This window comes from Trachurus japonicus, chromosome 22 (genome assembly GCF_045865225.1).
Source record: "Trachurus japonicus isolate A0001 chromosome 22, Traja_1.0".
Classification (NCBI taxonomy): domain Eukaryota; kingdom Metazoa; phylum Chordata; class Actinopteri; order Carangiformes; family Carangidae; genus Trachurus; species Trachurus japonicus.
Window position 1 is genome coordinate 26,515,614 of NC_140928.1, and position 26,684 is coordinate 26,542,297.

Sequence of the window (26,684 nt, forward strand, 5' to 3'; positions counted from 1 at the left end):
ACAGAAGACAAAGAGTCAAATAAAAACACTTTGCCAATTTAATTTATTTGAAAAAAACAAAAGAAACAAACCAAACCTGGAAATCACCATCTTTACCAACTACAGAGAGAACCAGACATAAATACCAGCTAACAAGACAGCAAGATTACAACCAAATCATTCTGGGGAAAAAGGAGGGGAAACAGAAACTGAATCTCATAAAACGGGGACACACATTTGACACAGAAGATTTTGACTCCAGCTCCAACTTTGTGTGGCTTAGATGGAGTAAAGAACGGGAGAAACACTTCCCCCACGGATGATGATGATGATGATGATGAGTAGCAGCAATTCTTTGAGCGAGAAAGGACAGACATTCAGTTTGTAAACAACCACTGTGCTTGGCTGCATCACACATTGTCCCCCACACAGCTCTGTGGCACTTATAGGTACTTCCCAATTACAATCACATGTACAGTCTGAAGTGGGAACTTGCTGGTGAACTGTTTCGCCTCCTCCCCTGCTTCTTTGCCCAATGAATCAAAATGTACAATCAGTCACAGGAGAGCAGAGGCTTTCAGTTCTGCAGCGTGTCAGCTCGAGGGGATGACGCTGGACTACATTAGTGCAAAAGACAAGATTGAGAGGTAATCTGTAGGACATATAGACATCTGTAGGTATTTACATACTAACAATCTGATTTACAGTTACACACAATTTCTCAACTTACAAAATGACATTACTTCTCCTGTCATGTGAGGACCTTGTGACTGGACAGAGCCAGGAAATAATACATCTTATCACAGCTCGTAGTGTTTCACACCACCCCTGCAGTTTAGGTGTCATGTGATGAGCTCTGTGTGTGGGCGCAGATAAAAGGCGACTTGCTCCTGTCAGTCATTTTGTGATTGTCAAACCCTCAGGTGACTGTGCTCTTCAGGTGTGGAGGGCAAAACAAAGAAAACAAGTTTCAGTTTCCAAACTGTGCTCAACACAATAACACATACACACTTTCCAGAAGGTAGAAGCTCAGGAAACCTGGCAACTAGTGTTTTATAGCCACGTGAGTTTGTGGTTGCCAGGTGACTAAACCGTGGCTTCCATTCGGACTGACATTCCTGGAGGGATTTTCACCTCCAGCTGGGCAAAGTATTAGATAGAGGACCTGGACACAGTCAGTCCACTGGGAAATAACTGAATAAATACAGGAGATATTGGCTGGTAGCGACTGTGTAATGTAAGATGAATTGGTCTGGCTCGAGGATTTACAAGCTCCCTCCCAAAAACCATGTTGCCTTGGATACAAAACACCCAGTGCCTCACAAAAGAGACCCCTAATAAATACTTTTTACATTCTTCCATCAATCTGGTCCACAAAGAGAAAAAGTGGCAAACAACAAAGACAAAACCAGGAAAAATCATCACACACAGCACACTAACATCTGAAACGTGTTACTGCCTTTTTCTGAATAAAACAAATACCAATGAACTAATGAATATTTGAAATGAATAATATTCTCAATGATATTAATAATGATATTATAATAATTTATAATTATAATAATATTGAATAATATTTCCTCAAACATATTTTTGTCACTAAACACAAACACGTGATGTGTTAATATATATATATTATATTTCCCTGAGTTGTTTAAGCTCAGGCTGGTTTTCAATTAAACCAAAAAATTACAAGAGCTTTTTTTTTTTAAATCAGTACTATTGGTCATATAATTGTGATTACTGAGAACTATCCCCAACACACAGGATCAAGTACAGCTCTGAGGCCTTTAGGAGGTGAAGCAGGCTTTTATTCTACTTCCTCAAATCATCACTCAGACACAACCCTGACACTTCACAGCTTCACTGTGTATTACAGCACAGTGTACGTGTGTAGTGCTCATAGTGCAGTAGTGTGTCTGAATGAGTGTGAGGGTACACTACAGTTCTGTCTGTGTCGTCTCACTTCCACCCCCTTGGTTTCAATCAGCCCACATCGGCCTGACACCTGTGTGTGTGTGTGTGTGTGGGGTGATGGCGGAAGTTCAGCGCTGTGTGTTTGCGTCAGATCTCAGACCAGATATCCCTCTCTGAGATCGTCTGGTGTCACAGCTGCTCTCCTGACGCTGTCGCCGGGCCGCGGGCCGCCGCCTCGTTTGGACACAGAGTGGACTGTTCTCCAGTCTTGTGAGGAAGAAGGTCTGGAGCTCCGAGCTCCGGATGAGGACGTGGAGTTGAAGGCTGAGGCCTTGGGAGCGTCTGGCTGCTCACCGGGCTCCATGACTGTGTTAATGACTGGACAGAGAAAACAACAGACAGTTAGCGCTCACTGAGAGAAAGTATTACACAGATAAAGACTGTTTCACATCCATAAAGAAGAGTGTGACTCACCTTCAAGTTGTCGTTGGACTCTCTTGAGTTCTTTCAAGATGGACGTGATCTCCTGAAACACAGACATCTGACTTAGCTCAAACACACAAGGATGTTTTTAGCATGAAATTTGCTTGCAAGTATAAAAAGGGAAATCACCAACCTTGTTGGAGGTTTTGACAACAGGCACGTCATTGTCAGAGTTAACCTTTGCCTCGATTTCCTCCCAGATATCCACCCTGTCCTGGAACAGTACCCTGTGTGTATGATGCCAAGAGCAGTAGTTGTTAAGTTGTCATCTAACAGGGAGGATCCACATGTTTGTGTCCACAATGTTGATTTAGATTGAGAGTAATGAGAGTGAAATACCGTTCTGGAGTGTTTTAAATTGTAAAATACAGTTTACTTCTGTGTCTTGTTTGTAGATTGAGTAAAAACCAGAGAAGAACAAACTGTGGCCACGTCACACAATGAAAACTTTAACACACAAATGTTTATTCTGCATCTTATCTGCTCAGATGATTACATCCCTGTTGGTCGCACATTGTCAGACTGCAAGTCTCTGTGTTGTCTCACTCACTTCTACTAATTTAATAAGATTACTGGCTCAGTGCAGTCGGGTTGTCAGACCGGATCAATAAAGTTTTTCATCAAACTCAGATTAAGCCTGGGAATGCAGGATGTGTGTGTGTGTGCATGCATGTGTGTGTGAGAGAGACAGAACATCATACTTAATTTTGTCAGCAAGTTGCTCTGTGTTTTCTCTGATGGCCGTGATGACCTGAGACACTGGATTCAGCATCAGAGCGTCCACAGCCGCCTGGAGGAAAAACAGTCAAGAGTTTAGAAGGATCCACCGGTGCTTCCATCACACAGGTTGTTGTCGAGGCGAAGCGGCAGATTGTGACCAGACCTCGTCTCTGCTGCGGGTTCGCTGCCTGGAGCTCTGTTCGTGGTCACTGGAGCTCTGCTCAGGTTCCCTTGTAGATGCAGAACTCGGAGGGACTGTCTGGTGGTTTAATCCAGCCTCTGGAACATGCTGGACGAGCTGCACCACAGTCAGAAATCAATGTTTCAATTTAAAATGGACAGTTAAGGCTTATGAAAAAACAAGGAAATGAAAGTTAAAATGATAAGGTACTGTTTTATTCTAACCACATGTGTCTGACTGACTGACTGCTTTGTTCATTTAGGGAACAGATCCGGTGATTGAGATTAAAACAATTATTTTTAGACTCTAAAATAAATCACATTACATAACTGCACCTGGCGTGAGAAGGCAAAGCTGAGCAATGAGAGCTGAAGATGACAGAACTGAAGACCCGTCATATTGGGTCAAATGGAGATCTGATACCTGTGTGACTGATTTAACGGCAACTACGTGACAAGTATGTGATATGGTTTTCTTTTGCTGCACCTGCTCATGAGTTGTCACCGTGGAGACGGGTGTATCGCTCTCTACCTCAGGGTTCTGTGGATCAGCGTCGCCTGCCACGTCATGGATCTCTCTGGCCAGGATAGCCAGGTCTTTAGCCAGGTCTTGACTCAACCTAGCAGGGAGGAAACATGTTGGAACAATGGCTGATGAGAGGAGAGAGGAGAATTGTATTTTCTGAATGAGCTGCTGCCTTCAGGAAAGTGTTTTAGAGCAACCGTTTTAAATTCTCCTATATCCCTACCTCTATCTCCCTACTGAAAAAACTACATTTGCCTTTCTTGATCTCTTATTTTATTAGTTAATTTAATTTAATTAGTTAATTACTACTTGTAATTATCTTGCGAACTACTTACGATAATGTATTGTGCATTATATCCTGCTGGATGCCCATTGTCTTTGCTGCTGTATTTAACTTACTTGGGCAGTAAATTAAACTAACTTATATTGATGTATAAGGGGGGAAAAATGACTCAGCTTCGATTTTATTCTGAAAGACACACTCATCCGCGATTCCGCGCCCCCTAAGCCTGCATCGCATTTATGTGATCGGTTTTTGAGGGTGAGCAGCACTGGTATTTAAAAATCAGCTGGCAGAGGGAGAATAGCGCCGTTTGGTCGACCCGTCTGCAGCTTCTTACTGGGTGCTTCGGGTCGAGGGCTCCAACTGTTTTGGACTAGTCAGACCAACAGGTCCGCTCGGACCGTGATTGGCTCCTAGATTTCCCGTTTTTCAAGGGGGGCGGGGGCTCGCATTGGTGTGGGCCACCAACAGAACAGTAGGGGAAACACTGTTGTGGTTACTGTTATGTTGTGTCAGTCCTGTTCTGTCATAATGTATGTACCTGTGCACCACACCTTTCATCTCCAAGACAAATTTCCCTTACGGGACGATTAAGTAGATGTTTATCTTGATCTTAAAATGAACATTTTCCGCTGAATGTACAATCCTTTCTTTCTCTACACAGGCTGTCACAGCAATAACAAATGTGTGGTTGATATCACATAAATGCTGTAAAAAGACTCTGATTCTCGAGTAACAGAGGGTGACCTTTAACATCAGTCCAGGGACAACAGATGTAAAATAGCCGTTTGGCTAATTCTGGAACGTTTACATTTGTTTAAATGTTTTTGTTAATGTGCATTGTCCCTGATCTTTAAACCTTTAAAGAAATAAAATAAATATAACACTAGGAAGAAATCTCAGTTTGTAAAATGTACTCCTCAGTCTTACCGTGCAATCTCAGCACTGTGAGTGGACCAGTTCTGAAAAGCGTCTCCTCCCTCCTGGGTCTCGTCCTCAGAGTCTCTGCTGCGGGGCTTGGCGCGCAGGGGGACCGCCGGCTGGGGCTGGGGCAGGGGCCGAGGCTGGCTGCGCGGGCTGTGGGAGGCTGAGGAAGGTTGGGAGCGTTTGTGTTTAGGGGTGCTCTGGTTGGAGTCGTACTCCTCGTCTGAGGTAGAGGTATAGTCAGAGCCTTTCTGTCGCCTCCTGGAGCCTTGACGTCGGGAATCGGTTTGAGTAGCGAAGGATGGACGTTAGGAGAAGAAAGAAGAAAAACAGGATGGAAAAAAAGAGATGCCATCACAGGATACAGGGGAGAAAACACCACCACATTATCACCCAAAACCAGAAAAAGAAATAGGTAAGTTGCAGTCGCAGCCCTCGTCTCGACATTTTTAACTTATTCATTGTATTTGTTTGTTATGAAATCATTTCCAAACTGAATAAGTACTTGACCTCCACAGTACAGCAGCTGATTATCAGATCATAACCCCATATTAGTAAAAACAGTGTCTACTATAAAGCACAAGGCTAGTATTGCAGTATTCATTCTATCCATAGTTCCCTCTAAAAGGTTTTGTTGTATGAATATTAGTAATATTTGATGTTAGTCAGAATCAGCTCTTTAGTAGATGAGTTACAGAGACTACGGGCTTTACTTCCTTCCTTACCTTCCTCACATTCCTTCAATGTATAAACTGACTGTGTCAAACCAATTCACCTTGTCCTGCCTCCAGTCCAGGAACCACATGATCTCTTCTCTAAGGTGCTGGTTCACATGACTAAGTGCTCATAGCAGTCACAATATTACATTCAACATTCCAGTCAAACAAACATGTATCTGCGTAGGTTGATATCACACTCACTTGTGGTGCTGCCGGTGTACTTGCCGCTGCCTGACCGTACGCGGGTGAGCGGGGTTTTGCTCAGCACTTGTTTCTGCTGCCTCTCTGCAGGTTTGGGCCCCGGGGCCGAGGCCCTTCTGACGGAGCTGCCGCCGCCGTACTCCGTGCTGCGGTTGGAGAAGCCCGTGCTCCTCCCCGCTCCCCACTGCGAGCCGGAGGACGCCTCGGTGTCGCTGGGCGTGTTGAAGGAGCTGGTCCTCTTCCGGGGCATGGCCAGCAGATCCAGCCTGGACAGTTTCTTGGATTCCTGAGGCTGCCTGGCCGAGCCGCTGCCGGCCTCCTGCGACAGCCGGTCCGTCTCCGTGCCCTCGTTGTCGGAGGCCTCTCCCAGGCGAGCGCGGCGCAGCATGGACGCCCTGGTGGGTCTGGGGGCCGACAGGCTGTTGGCGCGGCTCAGGGCCTGGCTTGTTCTGGACATCTTGGTTTCCTCCTTCTGGAGAGGCACGGTGTATTTCCTGCGGGTCTGGTGGGTGTTGGACTCCTGGTCAGAGTACGGTAAGCTGTGAGGTTCGTCACTTAGGTCTGTGGAACCACATTTCCCAACACTGCGCCTCAGTCCGAGCGGCCTCCTGGCAGACTCCGACTTGCTGCTGTCTGCTTTCTGAAAGCGCCGTTTCTCCGATGCCGCCGGCTTGTGATTGGAGTCCTGACTGGCCAGACTGGCTGAGGACCTCTCCCTGTGGAGCCCGCTGACTGACGGCCTTTTGGTCACTGTGTTTGACTTGGTCTTACTGCTGTGCTGGCTGACTGTGCTGGAGGTGTCTACGTCAGACTCCCCCGACAGAGAGTCCATTATCGGAGACGGAGTGGTTGCCGGGGGTCCCGCTTGTAGTTTGGCCTCCAGAGCAGCCAGGACATTCTCCGTCTCTTTGAGGTAAGAGTGGGTGTCCTGGTTGCAGGCGCCCTGCAGTAACTCAGGGTTTGGGTCCTTAGGAACCAGCTGGCTGGAGATGTTGGGCAGTCTGGCGTTGCTAGGCCGCTCCTTGGTGAAGCTCTCTTGTCTGATTAATGGAGACACTGTTCCCTCTTTGGACTCTGGACTTTGTGTCCTCTGGCCAAGAACGGGAGCTGACGCACTGGGCTTGACTTTCCCAACATCCTGGTTACTCCTGGGTCTGGTCAGAGTGGCCGTGGAGAAAAGTTTTTGTTTTCTCTCAGTCTTAGGCGTGCTGGATTTTGAACCAAATTCTGGTTTGGACTCGGACTCAGACTCGATGTAGAAAGATGTAGACTTAGCTGGAAACGCGTTCTCCTCATTTTGCTTCTCCTCTCCGTCTGACAGCGGCCTCCTCTTCTGCTCCACTATGGAACCGTCGTCGGATTTGCTGGCGTCGCTCAGGCTGTCTGGCTCCACGTCGTCCTGCACCGACAGCCTGTGAACGCCGTCCTGAGACCTGGAGGCCCCCAGGCTGTTCTCCCCTACATCAAATGTTGAATGTGGGTCATAATGAACATGGATGCTGGGAGTTGGAATGTCACTCTTCTCCCCCACCGGTAGCTGGGGCAGGATGCGTCGAGCTCTGGAGTCACTGCTGTCGTGATTACGGCTGAGCGCGGTCTTGTGGATGATCGTACCGTGTGCTGAAGTGAAACAGTTTTAATGCATATTAACCACACATACTGAAAGGGAATTATCATTCATATTCATCAGGGTCTCTCATTATCATTTCAAATAGACCTGTGTCTTGTCAGGCAGCTTACCCCCTCCTGACAGCTCCATCTGGGAAGGGATGTCAAAGAGGCCAGATGAGGGGCCAGATTCTGTGTAGCTGTCTGCCAAGCTGGCCCAGCAAGACATCCACTTAGGACCCCCCTGTAACACTGCACCTGCTGGCTGAACCTACAAGAGAAAACATACAACCTATTCAATGGATTTATAAAAGATTAAACACTTCTAAGAAATGCAGTTTATGATTATATGATTCCCAGAGCATGTTGAAGAAGATGAACAGCAGAAGACACCACAGATCGATTTATTACTCAGTATGAAGTACAGCTGCTAGAAAAAAGACAATTTTTCCTCCTTATATTTGATTAGAGAGAAAAACCAACAAAAAAGACCCACAACCTGGGAGGAAAGGAGAGAAAAATCACGAAATCAAAAGAGCAGAAACCAAGAGAATCAAGACAGCAATACATGCTGATTTCTGAATTGAAGAATTTCAGGTTTACTGACCCAACACCTAAACTTATTATCTTCCGAACTGGAGTCAATATTAGTAATCATTACACCCAATCATTAGCCCAACCCTCAGCAGGAAGGTTTACCTTCACCAGACTCTGTCCCTGCTCTGGAGCTGGCCTCACCTGCCCACCGCTACTCTGTCTATGCTGCTCCCTGCCCTGACCAATAACAGGCCTAAATGCTGATGATGTTTCTGCTTCAGTCTGGTTGGTTCGCTCTGCGGTCTGATTGACACCAAACACCTGTCAGGAACAAAGCATTGCAAGTGGATAAGTGTACGAACGGAGAAAGCGTGACTACCAATGTCCAGGGCTCAGTCTGAGAGGGACTTTCTCCATGGGACATTGGCGAATGGTAAAGTCTCACTACCTTTAAAGGGATAGTTGCCCATGTGGCTGTGTACTTGCCCATTGCCATAATCCCTATAGTCATAGCAGTAGGTTTGTTACCTTTAATTGTCAGTGCAAGCTATTTTAAGAACGGCAGGGCAGAGCCGTGAGCTGCTCAGAGCTATGCTACGGAGGCTAATGGGATTTCTTGGTTTCCCTCATCAAATACACAATCCAACAAAAACGCTCTCTTGGATAAGTTGTGACCTGCACATTCACCACGCTATGAGATATAATGGAACGTTACGAGACAGAGTTGTTTTCGAGGCAAATGCAGAGACTGCTTGCCGAAAAATTGCCCCCGACGGTAACACGCATCAGCTGTTTTGCATGAATTTACCTGTAAAACAACTCTGTCTCATAACGTTCTGTTATTATCTCATAACGTGGTGAATGTGCAGGTCACAACTTGTCCACGAGAGTGTTTGAGTTGTTGGATTGTGTATTTGATAAATTTGATGAGGGAAACCAAGAAATTCCATCAGCCTCCGTAGCGTAGCTCTGAGCAGCTCGCGGCTCTGCTCCGCCGTTCTAAAAATAGCTTGCACCGACAATTAAAGGTGTGTGGTGGAACTCCTTCTATTCTCCATCTACTCCTAAAACTATAGGGATTATGGCGATGGGCCAATTTGTCAAAATGTTGAACTATCCCTTTAAGTGATTGTGTGTGTTTTTTTTAAATAAATCAATCTTGCCTGATCAATATTGTTCCGTGCCTCTTCCAGCTCTTTATCTTGAGCATCTGCTTCGATGGTGTAGGTTCCTGCATCACTCAGAGTGTCTTCCTCTTCGTTTCTGGGGCCGACAGGAGGGGGGCTCTTGACTTCCACGCTGTGAGACTCTGGGGGCATCACAGGGGCCTTGAGGGGAACAGGTTTGCTGACAGGAGAGGAAGTCTGGGGCTGGCAGGGAGTATTAGATGGAGAGGGGCTAGACGGTGATGCTACCACTGCCTCTGTTTTAGCTGCTACAGGGGAACTAGATGTGCTTTTCTCCCAGCTGGCAGAAATGGCCTGCTTAGTGTGCTTGAGAAATTCAGCTTTAAAATCCTGGGCCAGTTTGGACCTCCGGCCCACGCTGCTAAAAGGTCTGACATAGGTAGAAGACGTGGAGCGGGAGGTGAAGCTGGTGCTCATTCGGTCCTCTGTCTTCTCCCTTCGTAGAGAGCCAGCTCTTTGGAAACCTGTGGAAGAAGGCCCCTTCAGTGGGACGGTGTAGCGTTGGGTTGGGGGAGTGGAGGAGGCTGAAGTTGGGGTTTGTCTGTCCCCAGTTGGGCTTGCGGTCTTCCTAGTCTTCTCCTGGACCCTGAGGCCTGCGGGCTCGGGCGGGGGGGTGTTGGTGGTGAAGGACTGGGAGCGCTTCTTTCTTGGGTTATCGTCAAAGAATTCGATGACGAAGGCCTGGTGAGGCTCGGTTTTGCCCAGACTGGAAAGGGAGTGTGACTCTGGAGGAGAGTAGGACAGGGGCTCCTCAGAGTCGGGGGAGGTGAAGCGTTGTGGGGGGGTTCTCAGGGGTTGTGGAGAATCCTGGGACCCAATCTGAGGTTCTGAGAGCAGGAAATCCTTTCCATTGATCGTAGGATCCCCAGAGTCGCTGTGAGTGCCGTCTTCATGGTTGTTTGCTGATAATGAAAACAACAAATTAGCACATCCCTGAAACTAGCGTTGGTAAACACTGACAGACATTATATGGCCGACTCACCCCGAGTGGTCCTCAGAAGTGACGGATCACTGGTTGTGCTGTACAGATCCTCAGCCTGTGACCTCCTCCTGATCATGCTGGCGTTGCTCTGGACCAGCCAGTCGGCAACTTTGTTTTCCGGCGACATCACCTCGGTGGGTGTGGCGACCGACTCGGTGGAGGGTAGTTTCCGTTGCTGGCGGAAAGAAAACTTGGTCACGTGGTCCTTGATCTTCATTTTACCCGGCGTGCATTCGTCGAACTCGATGGTGAAGGAGGCGTGGCTCTGGACCACGGGGGGCGTGGGCGTGGAGGGCACGCCCTCAGCGGGATCGGGGGTGTCCTTCGTGGGAACCTCGTGGACTTGTGATTCAGGCTTTTTGGCGGGTCTCTGCTGGAACTCCTTTGTCGGGATCTCGAAATAGCTGGGCTCTCGTCGGTACGCGAAGATGGACTTGGCCTGGCCGTCAGACAGAGAGCCGTTGGGGGTGTATCTGGACCCATCTTTACCAGGCTCTGTTAACAAGAAAACAGTAGTGAGCTCACAATGGACATGTATATTATGTGTATGGGTCAACGACGTCATGCAACCCAATGTGAAGTGGTGTAATCGGTGTATTATTCATAAAAATCTGACTATATACAGGAAAATAACTTGTGACTTATATCTGGAATAAATGTAATTCACTTTTTTCCAATGCAACAGTATGTTATTTGACAAATTTTACATAATTTTTCAGATTATTTAGAAAAAAGTGGTGTTTTTAGGATAAGTCCTCCTGCCTAAAATGCATTAAAATCCAAATATATACGTATATCATTATTATTATTATTGTTGTTGTTTCTTATATGTGTTCCTTGTTCTCTGTTGTTCACCTTTGTAAAACTAACAAAATATGCAGTAGTGAGGTCACAGTGGAGTCACAGATGCACAGCAATCTGTGTAGAAATATAGAATATAATAATCATTTTAGTTATGGATTAGGGGGGAATAAAATAAAGGACATTTCTAAATCATCACTGCTAATATTGTGACAGCACAATCGGGATGCCACTGTCACACAATCCCCGAAAACTGGGAGCCACAAATAACAAAGATTCCAGCTGTTAGACTGAGAAAACAGATCAGCCAGTGGGTCTTTGGGTGCCAGCTGGATGTGGCCAAATATCAGTTTAGGAGCTCAGAGTCCGGTGGAGGGTAGCTGAGCAGGAATAATCTGTTTCAGCCTGGGCAACATGAGGCCAACAATCACACCCCCCCCCCCCCCGCCTGCCCTCTCCTCCTTTCCTCCAGCAGCTTAGAGGGTCATAATCCATCACGCGGCAGACAGGCACTGCCCATTGGCCTGGCATGGTATGGCCTGGCTAACAGTCTGCGACCGGCAGCCAGGAGCCTGCCTTGGGCTTTACACCATCCATCTCTCAGTGACCCACAAAGGGCATCAGATAGCAGTGCCACAGACAAACATGTCATTACAAATTAGGCTCCAATTCACAGATGTGGGAATATCCGATACAATTACAGTACAAATAACTGCAGCACACGTTACAAACACTTCAGCGTCGATGCCGTTGTAAAAATCAAGCCTGCGTGCTCATGGTAGTAAAAATATAAGACACTGTCACTGACCTGGAGACTCCTGCTCTGGAGATTTTCCACCTCTTTCCACCTTTTTGTTGGCGGGGTCCTCGTCCTCCCCCCACCACGACGGTTGGCCATAGAGAGGAGTGGGCTTGGATATCGGAGAATCGGCGCCAGCTAGCAGACAGATGCACAGAGACAGGCACAACCACAGACAAACACACAACATTAGGCACATGGATACGCTCAGCCCCAGCAGAGGGAGGCTGGAAAGGAATAAGAACCGAACAAAGAGCTGAATTTATACAGCCTTTTGGGGAAATAAGTCCGTGCAGGGTCACATGACAAAACAAACAGTGTTGTGTCTGGGCTTGGCCTTGCAGCGGCTGCACTTTGCACAACCCTGGAGCGCAGACGGACACAGTGTTACACTACACCGTAGCCTTCTGGGCCTTTTGTGATTCCCACACATTCCAACGACACAGAGAGAGCAGAGCAGCGGACTGGGATATCAACTGTATGTCGCAAACCACCAAAACATAATCCTCCTTGTGTGAGTCGGGACAAAGATAATCCTAATCTCCAAAGCAAACCAATACAATACAGGATATAGGATAACCAAGCAGCGCATCTATGGTGATGGTCTGTGTACTCTAACACTCATAGCCTGCACATTGACCTTGGTATACTGCACCATACAGGTGTGAGCTGCGGAGGGAGGGCTTATTTCCATGATGCTCTTTCTGAGCTGGTGTTTAGCGTGTGGTTTGACCAGCACATACACACACACACGACAGACAGCCTATATGGCCGGCATGAGATAATCTGGATGTGTGTCTGTCGGCCTGATATCTGGGCCAAAAAAAAGCTGTGTGGAGTTTAATGCCGAGGCTTCACAATCGTAAAAGCATCAGCGGCGGCACTTCACCACTGTTGCCTTGGACACACACAATAAGACATCAACACAGTGACAGGGCACGTTACCCATTCCTTTCCCATTACTCAATCCTCTGCTTTTAGCTAAAGAAAAACATGAGTGGACTGAGCACAGCGCCACCGACTGAGGTTGGATTTACTGTTTCATTAATGAGCAAATACAAGAAAAAGCCCCCCGAAGAGTTAACTGTTCATTACTACAGAACTTTTCAATATGAGACCAGACTTTGACAGTTTTATCAGTTCAGCTTTGATTTCTCATTTGGTCTAATAAAGTTAAAAAGTTGGAAATGGAATAGGGACATTAATTAATTAATTATTTAAGGCCGTTTTAAATCATGTAGTGCAGATTAGAGCTGCGTCTGGGAAAACTGAACTATCCATTTCATGCCTCTTTAGTAAATACTGAATAGCTCCGGGCCCTGGCAGAGTAAAATAGGACCGACTGAGTCAGATACTGTACGAGTGAAGTGTCCTGCCCTGCAGACAGCTGGAGGATTGGACACAGTCCACATCCTGTACAGCTGCAGGGAAAAACAAGCACGAGCAGAGCACACAGAATAAGATACGCACGGCTCTCTCAGCAATTCTGACAAAGAGAAAGACAAAGAAAACACGGCATGCACCAAAAAAAAATAAAGACGAGAATAGAAAAAAACACTAAATATCTATAGAGGAAAAACAATATTACGTTAAGGTTTCAAGTCAAACAAATTCACGTGGATGAAGTTATCAGAGATATACCAAAATAGACAAGCTGATGGACCGTTGTCTATATCTGCAAAAAAAAAATCTGACACACTCGGCTTATTTTAAGTGTGCAACTCAAGCTTTATTTTCTCTGACATGCGATGAAACACTTTCCTTATCTCTCTGACACTGCACATTTATCAAGCGGGTCCTTGCGTTATCTCGCTGGTGGACTGGGACACAACAGCACACTGCGAGGCCCCCGTCACACTGCAGACATGAACAGCAGGGCCAGCTGGAAAACAACGCCCCAGTGAGCAGCACCGCTCAGCGAAGAGTCTGCAGTCGCAGGTTCAGCGGATCGCTGCAGGAGATGCAACCGTGCCTCCATCCGAGGAGGAGACGCCTTACTAAAATAAAATAAGGCTTGGCAAATGTTTTCCCAGAGTTGTTGCAGCTCAATGACACATTTGTACGGCGCTCTGAGTGGAGCAGGCCTGCTGCTGGAAAAGTCCTATTTTAAGCAGCAGTTGTAGTTTTCTCTCTGAGCTCACAGGGGCCATTATAGAGAAGAAAGCACGAGAAACTGCTAAATCAACAACAGCTGTAGTGGGTTTTGTCAGCGTGAATGAGCTTCATTCACAAAGTGTGTCTCTGTCGACCTAACAATTCCCTGACTGTTCCGCCGCTGCCTTCGCTGTGAAACAGGATTTACTGGGTACAGCTCGGGGCACAGGAGGTAGAGGAGAATATAAACCGCAACAAATACACAAAATTCACAACCGGTTACGTGTACACAAGTTGAAAGCTGGAACTAGAAACCCACACACACACATCTCTAATTCTTACAGAACACGTGTTGAACAAGTACTGGTGCGCTTTAAAGCACCCCACCTCTTGTCAGCGGTCAGGCGTGGGTGGGTGACAGAGATAAGGCTGCCTGTCCTTAACTCCTCAGCTTGTCTGGCCAGGCCTGACTCATGTTTTCATTCTGCCAACTCCGGGATGTCAAGATCTATTTCTTTACTGACTCCATGGGCTTGTAGCTTTAGCCTCTCAGCTCACATGGCATCCTAATCTCACACCAGGGAGGCTCTTAATAAAAGCCATAGCCACCTTATCAAGGGATCTGCAGCCAGAGCCGTGCAGCACATGGAAGCACAAAGACTTCCTCTTCCCTGTATGTGTGAACTGGGTATTCAAATCCAGTTAAATCAGTTCCTGTCGGCCTACAGGAACATTTCACCTGCTTGTGTCATTACAAAAGCTGCTGCCTTGCTGTTAATATCTGCTCTGATGGAGGTGTGTGTGCGGGTGGAGTTGTTTACCTGTGAGTGAGTGAGCCCTGCGCTCAGCCCTGTCCTGTAGTTTGGCATTGGAAAGAGCCTCTTTGCTCTTCTCTGAGCTCTGAAGCTGCTGTTTTTCTTTGGCCTTGGCCTCCAGGGCTTTTATACTGAGCTGCAGCTGGCTGGTGTACTTCTCATGCTGCACACAGAGACAGGAGGGAAGCAGGATGTGGATGACCGTCTGACAACAATCAGTACAGATGTAGCTGTCCTCAGACATACACAGTATAAGGAAGAACATCCACCAGGGAGCTCTCAGAGAGCTGCTTTTGGAAATAAGCGGGTTGGCACCGGCACATTTACAGAGCTGTTTTTGTTATTGTGTGTTGCCCTTTAAGAGAATAGAAGATTACTCAATGGAAACTGCTGCACCGACTGCAGTTTTTGTGATTAATTTGCAAACATTTGTATGGTTTCAGCTGGTAGAGAGGAGAAAGTTACAATGTCCAACTTTTTACATAAAAATAAAAGATCACTGTTCTTCTGATTTATTATCTGAGCCTATATAATTAGTTTTGGCTGTAGCCGACAGTGGCAGTTCTACAAATTAATTGTAGCCTTTAAGGCTGAAGCGTGAAGTCATTTAATCAACCAGCTACAGAGATGTTTAAATATTAATTCACAGTTTAAGTTATTAGTGAAATTACACAACTCTTCTGCTCACTGTGAATTTAAATCTCTCTTGTCTGACAAAGACAGAAGATTTAAAGTTGACAGTTATGAAGGGCTTAAGTGCTTTATGGATTAGGAGATCACTTGAAATGATAAACTGTACAGATGAATTGATAATGAAAATAACAAAAGCCAATGCACTTAATCACTCTGTCACTATAAAAAATGATGGATCAGACTATCAGCATCACTTACTTTAAGAGCTTCCTCTGGGACTTTGTGTTGACTCTTCTCCAGGATGTATACATGGGCATGTGCAGGAGGAGTTAAGGTACAAAAACATTTCTATTTTCTAATAAAATACTGCGACAATATGACTGTTGATATACTCAGCCTGGCTCAGAAGAGATCTGCTGGCATAAAGAACTGGACAAATTTACAAGAGAAATCTGATACCTAAAAACTTTCATGTCGACTTTTCACTTTGTCAACAAAGGAGGTCAAAAGTAACTTCGTTTTTTCCTGACAAGACAGGGGGAAACCGTTAAGTCATAAAAATATGTTGCAACTCAAACGAGCTCAAATCTTCAGCCTCCCACTCCTCATAACGTGCAGCATCACATGGCGCACTTCAGACTGTATGTGTACTTCTGCTCAAAAGCAATCCTAAATGTCTCTGTATTCTAAACAGCTTTCCCCCCACTGTTATCTAAAAACTACATTTCACCATTCATGAGTTTTCTGATCAGGGGGTCAAAGGGTGCAGGAGATTTTAGGTCTACAGTTGACCATAATCTAAAACCCCTGACTGGGGATTAACATGCCGATGGAGCAGAAGACCACAGAGGGGAAAGAAAATGCTAAAAATTCTGGGCTGAAGCAGCAGCGAAGCAGAGAATTGTTTCTGAGTGGGCTGCTGCTGATCATAACTTTTAACTGTTCTAACCAAAAGCATTCAATCACAGTCAAGACTTCAAATTTCATGGGAAATAAAACGAAAACAAAGGATATCATAACCAAATCGGATGACGTCTGAGAGCTTCAGGGTGATGTACGTCTGGTCTGGGATTCGTAGGTCGTTCACGAAGGTCTGCAAGAGAAGATAACATCAAGTTTCACTCTTCATTAATGAAGTGAATGTGTTGACGCCTAGGTAACAGGCTTTCTAATACCTAGTGGCAAACACCCAGCTGCTGTAAGGTGCTTTGCAATTGGCCCGTTTCCCATTGAAAGTTTAGTCCAGCAGCACATTAAAGAGCTGATGAGATTAGGTTGTTATGCAACGGCCGTCTCAGCTTTTGTAGAATGGTTAATGGCCAGGTGGAAATAAACATGCAGCTGTGATTACTGTGTTGACCGTAATTGGTAGGAGAGACGTTCAAGAGTTTATCTTCACATCGCTGAATTAAAGGAAAGATAATGCTGGACATTAGTAGAGCAGAGAGTGGAGGAGCAGGCCTTATTCCATCCAAGTCTAAACTAAAGATAAATGGAGGAGGAGGAAACATGTTGGCCATGTTGGATTTCAGTTACAGGTCCTTGCACTGTTCTGCTCTGATTAGTTTGGCTGCGGTAACCAAGGCCAAAAGAAACACTCGGCGGGAACAATGAACGGCTTCTCCCGCTGCACAACTCTGGATTTCATTGGGATAATGGTGCAATGAGGTGGCAACAGAGCGGTGAAGGGAGCGAGCGGGGGTGGGGGTGGTGGGGGGGCACAGAGAAGAAGAAAGAAAAAGAATTCAGGCCAGCTCAAAACCCCCCAGTCTCTTGATGACCACCGTTGGACTAACAGCTCAGGCCTCTGGGAGCCCACGGCCTTTTGTCACCCCGGGCCCAGGCAGGTTGTGTGACACCGGAGCTGCTGGACTCACTCACCCCGTTCAAACTGCCCAGGTCCTTCACCATGTGCTCGTCGGTGTTTGTGTCATAGTTGATCACGGCGTGCTGTTTGTCCACACTGCGAGACTGCAACAAGGGAGAAACACAAGTGACGATTAGATCTGGAAACTTTAGTCCACTAATCTATCAGTCAACTGACAGACAATCAATTTGCTAATATATTGATTTACTAAAATATACTGTCTGTTTCTCTTCTCAATTGACAAAATTTTATCTGCATTTGGCTTTTTTTTTTACATCCTGGGAACTAAATGTTTAAAGGGACAACGAGGAGTTTTGGAAAGCGAAGTGTTTTCACTCGACATTTCCCATGAGCCTCCGCGCACACAGTGAAATTCTTGGACCGGCGCAAGACAGGCGAAACACTTGCCAAGAATGTTTTCTTCTTTTGTCTAATTTATTTTTTATTGACATTCAGAATCAGACATTCACAACCTATACGTCATGTGAGCATACTTCTTGCATCTGTTACCTGCCCTAAATGCCGAAATAATGTTTTGGTTTATATCCAAGTAATGAGAAGAAAAATAAACAACCATAACAACAACTAAATTAAATAAAAAACTATGTACGGCAAGAATGTTTTCATTCATCAAGAATGAAAGTCGGAGGTTGGAAGACGATCAGATACCGTCGTAGTAACGACCATAAACGGCGATCCGGCGGTGTTATCCCCATGTCATTTTCCACGAAACCGAAAGTAGGAAATGCTGGGTGAGCCGACCACTGAATAATATCAAAATAACTATAAAGACAAAAAGGATATATTTATCGAAAATTGACCCATTAACAAGTGGGTAACATAGATTCATCTACCATACATTAATAGACATAGAAACTCCTCGTTGTCCCTTTAATCAGGTAATCAGAATAAATGGATAGGAAAAATAATCATTGGTTGCAGCCCCATAAGCCACTGTCATTCCTACTTTATCATCCTAAATTAAGACTTGTGAGTGGATGAAACCTTGAGCAGAGCCACAGAGAACTTCCTCCTGTATACACCACGTACAAGCTTTAAATATCACAGCAGATTAAAGTAAAAGATGGTGCTTATCCACCAAACTCTCCTCTGGTAGCTGGAGCCATTAACCAGAGGGGGGGAGAAAGAAAAATGAGCCTACCTTCTAATATGCTTTCACCAATTAAGTACAAACTGAGCAAATGATTCAGACTGACTCTCTCTTTCTCTCCTGCTCATTAGGCACTCTGGGCCTCCTCATCACAGAAAGCACAAGGATTGAAGGTGACTGCCAAACTCATTTGCAAAAATTACCACCATCCTTCTGTGTGTGTTCTCTGTGGAGGCCTATCCGCTCAGCGCTGCTTGGGAATACTGTACTGCCTGAGGGTTTATCAATCGGTTTACACACCTGATTAAGTTAACCGAGCAGCAGCTTTAAAAAATTCCACATTCCTAATGTGCTGCCTTCTCTGCCTCCTTATCAGAGAGAAAGGGCCAGCACTAAGAAACAATCCACAGTTAAACTACAGCACAGATACAATGAAGGAGGCACATGGTTACTGATCAGACAACAGTTGTCCTAGAAAGTCCAAACATTCAAGTGGAGGCCCACAGCCCTGCTATTTGATATGACTTCACTTACAACCAATCTCTGCTATTCAAGCCAAACTGGATTCTCTTGTCACAGACACTCAGCTGGGTTTAGAGGGGGGGGGCATGCAAAGAGCCACAAACAAAAGAAAAACATAAAGATTACAGCGTTTAAGACGATTTGGAGGAGAAACTGAGGGCATGCCAAGGCAGGAAGCAACCCTGAGTACTTAAGCAGAGCAACGGAGAAGTCTGCATCATTTCAGAGTCAGACTGGGAGAAGCTGAGGTTTTTTTTTTTTTTTCCCTGGATGCGGCGACGCCTAAATGTGGACATGAGCAACTTTTCAATCTGACCAACCTCAGCGGTTGGCATGGCCTTTCTGAGCAAAACGTATAAACAACTGCTTCAGACAGAAGCAGCATTCCTCCTCCACTGCTCTAAATACAGAGTGAGGAAGAAAACAGGAGGGATAGTATCGTACAAAGACCTCAGAGTAGTTGTGTTTAGAACAGACAAAGCGTGGAAAAACAACGCAGTGAGATGCGTTTTAGGCCAGCGCTCGAAACGGGCCGTTGTGTGAAGGCGCCGTCACTAGGTTACACACTCAGAAACACACACATACACGAAGCGTGCGAGGAAGCCTCCCACTGGTGTTTCACATATGTGTGCGAGGAGCTGTAAGACATCAGTGAGGAGCAATGCAACGCATCCTGAGCATCTTCTGGCAGACTGCAGCGAGGGCCGCTCAGGCTTCATGTGACACTCTGCCTTCTGTTTGCTGTGTAAACGCAGACTTCAGGAAAGTGAGCACACACATACACACATACACACACACACTCTCCCTTAAACATACAAAAGTCAGACACACACACACACACCTGCAGCATTAACTCGCAATCATCCCGGCCCACGAAGATCATCTCCCTTGGCAACCGGTGGCGTGTGCCAGAGCTGCTGACCAGGAACCATGATGTCACACTCATGTTGGGGCCACGAGTCAAGATCTTCTTAGCATCCTGGGGGGGAAAAGGAAACAAGACTGTTCAAACTCATTTCAAAAAAAGGTGATGTTGAAATAACTTTAAAGGCCACAGGTTGACATTTAGAAGGCATGATAAATATCCACTGAACAATGCCAGGTGTCCTCAAGGAGCTGCTCCTCTGAAAAACACGTTTCAATGCAGAGATTAGTGAGGGGAAGTCTTCATGTTACCTCACACCAAACAGGTCGACCTGTTTATCAGAACAGTGTAGGTCTGCCTCTGTTATCCTGAGGTTATGAGACCACTATAAGTGTCTTTTACACAGTCAGACATACACATAGAGAATATACGGTGTGTTCACACAGTTCAGACTGGTGAGTTCATTAGTTTGAAAGTTAACTCCTATAAAACCCGGCTCTGTTTTTATGTGTAATGTGTTCAGGTTGACTCTGCCCAAACCCTCCCCTCGTCATGCTATGTTATGTTACATTGTAAGTTTTGTTCCCAGCTGTATGCTATTCAAAGAAAACGAAAAAAGCACATTAACATTTTTTAATTAAATAAATTAAAAAAACAAAAAAATAAAACCCGGCTGTGTTTAATGAAGCTAGCAGGGAAACCTGTTACCTGGCGCGTGTCATTAACGTTAGCCAACGACTGAAAACTTCCACAGCTCAGGTTTTCACTTCCTGTAACCTTGGAAATGTAAACAATAATTCTGAGTAAATATTAGCCGAAAATACTTGTTATAAGTTTGAAGAAAACCTGTGTTGTTCCCATAGGTTGTTCCCAAAGTTGTCGCCGCTGTGTGTGTCTGTGTGTGTCTGAGAGGTGACAGCGCCGTGTCGTTGTTTAGCTACCGTCGCTGACTGAAACGAGCCTTTTCTTTTCCCCAGTGATTTGCTCCCAGCAGCCGGAGACTCACGTCAACGTCAACGTTACCTACCTTCAGTGCCCGCTCCGCTTTACTCCTGAGTGAAGCCAGCGTAGAGTTAACCGTCCTGCTGCACAGAGGAGTCGACGGCCGACAGACATGTAGTTGCGACGGGAGGGAGCACCTGGTTCCACCGGACAGGTAGATTGTCGTTCACACCCTCTTCTTCCTCTGGGAGAGAACAAGCGGCCGAAACTCCGCTCCCAGCGCCGCTTCCCCTCCTCCCAGCGCCGCTTCACCTCCTCCCTGCGCGGTGACGTAGCTGACGAGTCCCGTCAGAAGCATTAGGAGTTCGATCAGAGAGGCGGAGCAGGAGCAGGCGGGGTGAGAGCTCTCACTCCGTCCCTTTACTGGGTGCGGAAAACCACACGGAGGAATAATGTAGGGGCACACCCTCTAATAACATAGTTATACATCTGTGCTTAAAGTGTTGTTTGTTGTTGTTTTTTTGTTACCATTATTAGATCTGAGTATCATTTATTTTGTTTCTTGTATGATATTTATGATTTAAATTATAATATGCATGCTCAGAATTCATCCCAAGTAAATGCACTCAGTAATAGTAGACTACATGTAAAATGTTAGGGTGATTATCAACTGTGGCAGGTCCAGGGAGGTATTTGCACATTTTGTGGCCCTGTATAACAAAAAGGTCCTGGGTTCACGTGATGGAGCCAATAATTCAAAACAAACTGGTGTTTGATCAAACATCAATTTTGAGGGGCATTTATATTCCGTATACGTTTTATCTGCAAATGAACTAGTACAACTGTCAGATAAATGAAACAGGGTCAAAAGTATGATCTAGAAAAAATAGTGCAGAGAAAGTAAGTAGCATACCGTAAAATGTAACTATAAAAGTAGGGTACAATGGTTCTGCTTTAACTTACATAGTATGATTAATTTTAAATTAGCATCAAATTGCTTTAGATGATCAGTCTTTATAGAACCCAGTGTCCAAAGATGACATTGCTAATTCAGGGCCACATTTATTAATGTTTCAAGGAGACAAAAAACACCATGAATCCTGCTGATCATGGGGTTGATCCGCACTAGAGAACGAGAGGTATGCTGTGAGCAGAGAGAGTGTATTTAGAAGTTAAGACATTCCTTGGTTTTCGAAAATATTTCGACGGTTGACCTGACCAGAGTTTGACCCATCTGATAACTCATCCTCTCCATAGACGATCTTCGGCTGCCTCTATTCACAGTCAGACTCAACAGTGTGTTCACGCGGACAGGGCCGATCAGTGCAGACAAAAACATGTTCCTGCCTAAAGTCATTGAAAACTTTGTCTTGCATGAGGTCAATCAGTTAAAATACTGACTGGAGCGGTAGCGAATAGAGAAATTTGACACTTTTGTAATAAAGTATCACACAACAATTTAAACTGAACTTAAAGCAGACACGGTCATTCTGATCCACCGCTCTAATTTAGCCTTTAAACGTCTACTGAATGTGGTATATAACAGAGGCCTGCTAATTTAACGTAAATACTTTTCACATAGGCCTGGTACCCGCTAGATGGCGCTGTAGTTCCAATTTATTGTGACAAAGTGTGTTACATCTGCATCCTCACTATTGTGTTGGTAGTAAATTAAAAAGTAGGCTAATTATACAAAATAAGGGAGAGACATTTTTTACCCATATATTCTACAATGTGCCAAAAATAAATCTACCAATATTACATATATTTTACCATGTACTCCACACCTTCTCCATAAATAGTTGTGAAATTGAACAAATGCAAGATGCTACATTCACTGTGTGACTTAGTGGTCAAAGGTCATAAGTACAAACAACTACAACAAGTCAACACTGATCCCAGCTAATCTGTAGGCTATAGTAGAGGGCACTCTCTTTCACATCACATGTGACAGCAGAGATGAGAAATGAAAATTTCTGTATGGTAAATTTTTAATTGTACTCTGTGATGTGACCTTTATGTAGTAAAATATAGGAGAATGAAGTTTAAATACAAGTTACATGCTGATTATTCTGAGTTGCACCTTTTGCTATACATAACACATATTCATGTGGCTAAAAAGTCTACAAATCCTATTACATATGAGCCACTCTGCACATTTTCCTTTATTGTTTCTATGATTCAAAGAGAAAAATCCATTCTGCACATGCACAAATAGCAATAATAAATTATGGCCTACATTTCCATCCACTTTGAGTAATGCTATATTTTGACATAAATAGTTTTGCATCTAGTATAAAAAAGGAGAGAAATGCTCTGGCTCGCAGGTTGTGTGTGAGTGACATCTACTCCACGCAGCACAACACTACATCACCCACAGGAGGCCGGTGGCAGAGCTGCAGCCCCCGCTCCGCCGGGTGTTTTTGGGCAGTGCAGCTGGAGTCAGGTGAGGGATGGTTGTCAGGTGAGCGCCACACTGGGCCAAACCTCAGTCTCACTGTGTGGCGCCGCACATTACAGCCTGCCCAAAGACAGACTGTGAGCCCTGGCTGTCAACATCTGCTCCAGAGACTGTACCATCTGTCCAAGGGGCCCGGGGGGAAGCATCTCTCTCTCCCCATCTCAGACCAGCTGCAGAGCCCCAGACGTGGACCTGCATGCGCAGTCCTGCAGAGGCAGAGAACACGGCCAAGACACAGTAAGAGCAGCCGAGTGCCTGGAACACGCCTCACACACTTAGCTGTGTTTTGTCTGCAGGGTGTGATCACAGTGAGGGTTAGATAAACAAAATTTCGTCTCTTATTGACTCATTTTTACCATTTAGTGACTGAGCGTAGGTCAGTCTACAGATGTAGCTGCTGAAAAGTCACATAACACAAATAAAATTCAAAAAAGGTTTTCATGAATCTAGACTGATCCAGGTGCAGCTCCAACATATCCAGGAGAAAAATAAGGAAAGTAAGAGGAGAATGAACTTTATGGGGTGTAATTAGAACAAATGGGAAGAACATCTGTGTGAAAACTAATACAAGAGAAGGATTGAAAAAGATTTCCTTTGTTGTTCCTCTCAACACTGCAATTTCTTGCACGAAAACCAAACCAAACACATGTGAATATCCAGACACAGTAATCAAGCCAAACACTATAATAAAGCATATTATGGCTCTGGATGCCTCACTACACGGACCATTATCTACAAGGGGAGCTTTTCACAATAAAAGACCAGCCAGGAAAAGCCTTTTGTTAAGACCTTTTATTTCATCAATTTGAAAGAGACAAGTAAAAACAGTGTACAAAGTTTATATTATTTGTTTACTAAAGCTGGTGTCCTCAGTCTCGGGAATATGGGAGGGCAGGTACAAAAAAAAAAGTTGAAATAAAAAGTATAAAATGAATTTCCCTATTTTCAGAAGGTGACAGCAAAAGGGTGAGTGTGCATAGGAATACGTAACAATCAGATTGAAAAAAACTGAACAAAAGGTTCGCAAACGACTGAAGTGAAAACAAAATTCGTAAAAACCATTACATTCAATAACGTATGATGCACTTTTGAAAAATGATTATCAGTCATATTAAAAATACTGAAGCGCTTTTGGAAACCTTCTAGTACACTTTGTAAAAAACAACAACATCAACAACAAAAAAAGTTTCAGTTCCCATGAGTCTTAGTTTAGCCTCAGCCATCTGTAAAAAAGGGGAGAAATCATTCAAACAAGCAAGTCTTGTTTTATTTGTATCCACATTTGAATTTACATTATAAAAGAAGCTAATTTAGTCTTTACCAACCATAGAGTACAAATAAGAGTCCAAATACAATCATTTTGGGGCAGCAAAGTGCATATCATTGGCACAGTAAAACTCATTTTAGTCAACGCTGGTCTCATATAAATAACTCAGAAGCTCGTGAAGGGACAGCAGTCCCCCTAAAGAAGCAAATCAAAGATGACTCTTTGTGTATGTTTTCCCCTGAAGCCCAGTTTGTTTGCAAAAGTATTCCTAAAGAAGTGTATCATGTTAAAGTGACCTCATTGAGGCTGCTGTGAATGCACCGGGTGGTAAAAACACCCAATACGGTACTGTACATGGAGGAAAAAACCCAGAGGAGAGAAGAGTTTCTGACGGGTCAGAGGGAAACCGGGAGGTGTCTGCAGCAGAACATGGAGAGAGAAAGGCATCAGGAACTAGAAGCACTTACTTCAGGGGGAGGTGAGGTGAGGTGGGGGTGGGGAGGGGGCTGGAGGAGCTATTTATTATCATGAACAGGAAACTGGGGGTCTGTCAGTGATGCTGATGTGCAAACAGTTACAACAGGAATCCACTGCAGGCCCACTTTGACCATAATGATTAATCACTCTGCATTCTTTGCATGTCTGCCGTTCCTCACATCAGACTGTATTGCACAATTGATTTATCAAGCGCATCGTGGTGCAGCATGATAATACAACAGACCGACTAGTGGAAGTTTTGCAACAGGGCAGTAGAAAAGTGATTAAAAAAAAAAATAAAAATCCTCCCCAGAAGGTGGCATGTCAGTCTTAGGAGAATCATGTGTTACAACATGTAAGTATGCAGAAAGATCGACTTTATTTGAGACGGTACATTCACTTTTGAAGCCAGAAATGTCTTGGTCTGAATGGTTTTTGAATTGTTCAGAAGTCTTAGAGAAGAAAACATAGTTTCAATCAGCCACTCAACAACAACAACAACAACAACAACGCACACACTCTCTGCTCACTTGATGTTTTTTGGTCCACAGTATGCCTATTTCTATTTTGAAATGGTTGGTTCATATTCATTTGTGTTTGTTTTATACAAAATGGCCCTTTTTCAACATTCATAGTAGTGGCCCGATTTGTGCATAACATGACTACATTTCCCCGTTCGTTATGGTGTATGGATGCCTGCTCAGTATACAACGTAACAATCAGGAAATGCAGGGTAGTGTTCACACTCTCTCTCTGTGGTCAGTCTGCGAAGGCCGCACACAACGACAGTTATCTTTGTTTTGTTTTGGATTTCCTCCTTCCTGTAAAAAAAAAAAGAAAAAAGAAAAAAGAAACGCAACTTTCAGATCGTAAATGTTACATCCAACGACGGCATCTGCAGACAATGCTGGGAGGACAGGGCTGTGGCCCCGGTCTTTTTTTTTTTTTTTTGAGAGTGCAGTCAGGTGGGGTGAGGGGGGACACAGTGGGACCAGAGGAATGTTTGAGAGTCGTTCAGGCCGTCCCACTGGCGGAGTAGGAGAACTGGGGGAAGTGGGGTCTCCGCTCGCTGTCGAAGGACTCCATACTGTCATCTGTGGACAGAGGGCAAAGTTACAGTTAACAGCTGGAGTAGTTATGGACAGATGGCAGGGATACATCAGCCAGTATAATGTGTCTACGTTTCCACAATACTTTTACCTCGATGCCTTTTTCCTACCTCTGAGAGTCAGAATCACTGCTCAGGTCCTTCGGTTACTGGATCACACACACAACAGGTGTTTTTTATTTTTCCATAAGCTGTTTCTCACTTGATGGTATATTAACACACACTTGTATATTGGGTATAAAGTTACATATAATGAGGGTTTTAATTATATACATTTTCCTATTAAAAGTACATATTAATTTACTAAGAATCCTGTGGTGCTGTTGAGGCATAATAACTAAATATTGTCCACAGATGTTTGGTGTAATATTGAGTAAAGAGTGAAATAACTAGAGTGGTTTATCTGCTGGGTCATCACATCCATATTTTCATTTTCATTTCTAACATTTTTTGCCCCAAAATTTTCTTCGGAAAAAAACAAAACTTTCATCTTATGATATCAATTGTTTAATTGTTTGATTTTAATTAATATCACCCAGTCCTTCTATTCCCACATACTTTAGAGTCTGTTCAGTGTTTTTTAGTGTAAGTCTCTGCAAACACACCGGCTGCCCTTCACACGCAGTTGGTGATGCGTTTATGGCGCAGACTCACCAGGAGAGGGCAGGCTGCTCTC

General features: G+C 44.8%; 2 protein-coding genes across 4 annotated transcripts in view; both read right to left on the reverse strand.

Moving 5' to 3' along the window:
* Positions 1-1,561: 1,561 nt before the first annotated feature.
* cep170ba (centrosomal protein 170Ba) lies at positions 1,562-21,007 on the reverse strand. The gene is made up of 19 exons (XM_085768534.1): positions 20,781-21,007; positions 19,730-19,867; positions 17,270-17,359; positions 16,401-16,481; positions 15,647-15,703; positions 14,762-14,918; positions 11,856-11,984; positions 10,247-10,741; positions 9,241-10,166; positions 8,240-8,398; positions 7,673-7,811; positions 5,933-7,552; positions 5,019-5,280; positions 3,767-3,899; positions 3,263-3,397; positions 3,081-3,169; positions 2,513-2,606; positions 2,371-2,422; positions 1,562-2,274 (listed from the first exon to the last, which is right to left on the reverse strand). The coding sequence occupies exons 2-19, from the start codon at positions 19,832-19,834 to the stop codon at positions 2,051-2,053; spliced, it is 4,947 nt and encodes a 1,648-aa protein (XP_085624660.1). The 5' UTR covers positions 19,835-19,867; positions 20,781-21,007; the 3' UTR covers positions 1,562-2,050.
* A 2,926-nt stretch (positions 21,008-23,933) lies between these two features.
* akt1 (AKT serine/threonine kinase 1) overlaps positions 23,934-26,684 on the reverse strand; it is a 36,337-nt gene continuing 33,586 nt past the window's right edge. For all 3 annotated transcript variants that reach the window (XM_085766512.1, XM_085766510.1, XM_085766511.1), the window contains exon 14: positions 23,934-25,994. In XM_085766512.1, coding sequence (XP_085622638.1) covers positions 25,915-25,994 — 80 coding nt within the window. In that variant the 3' untranslated portion in view covers positions 23,934-25,914. The remainder of the gene's footprint in view (positions 25,995-26,684) is intronic.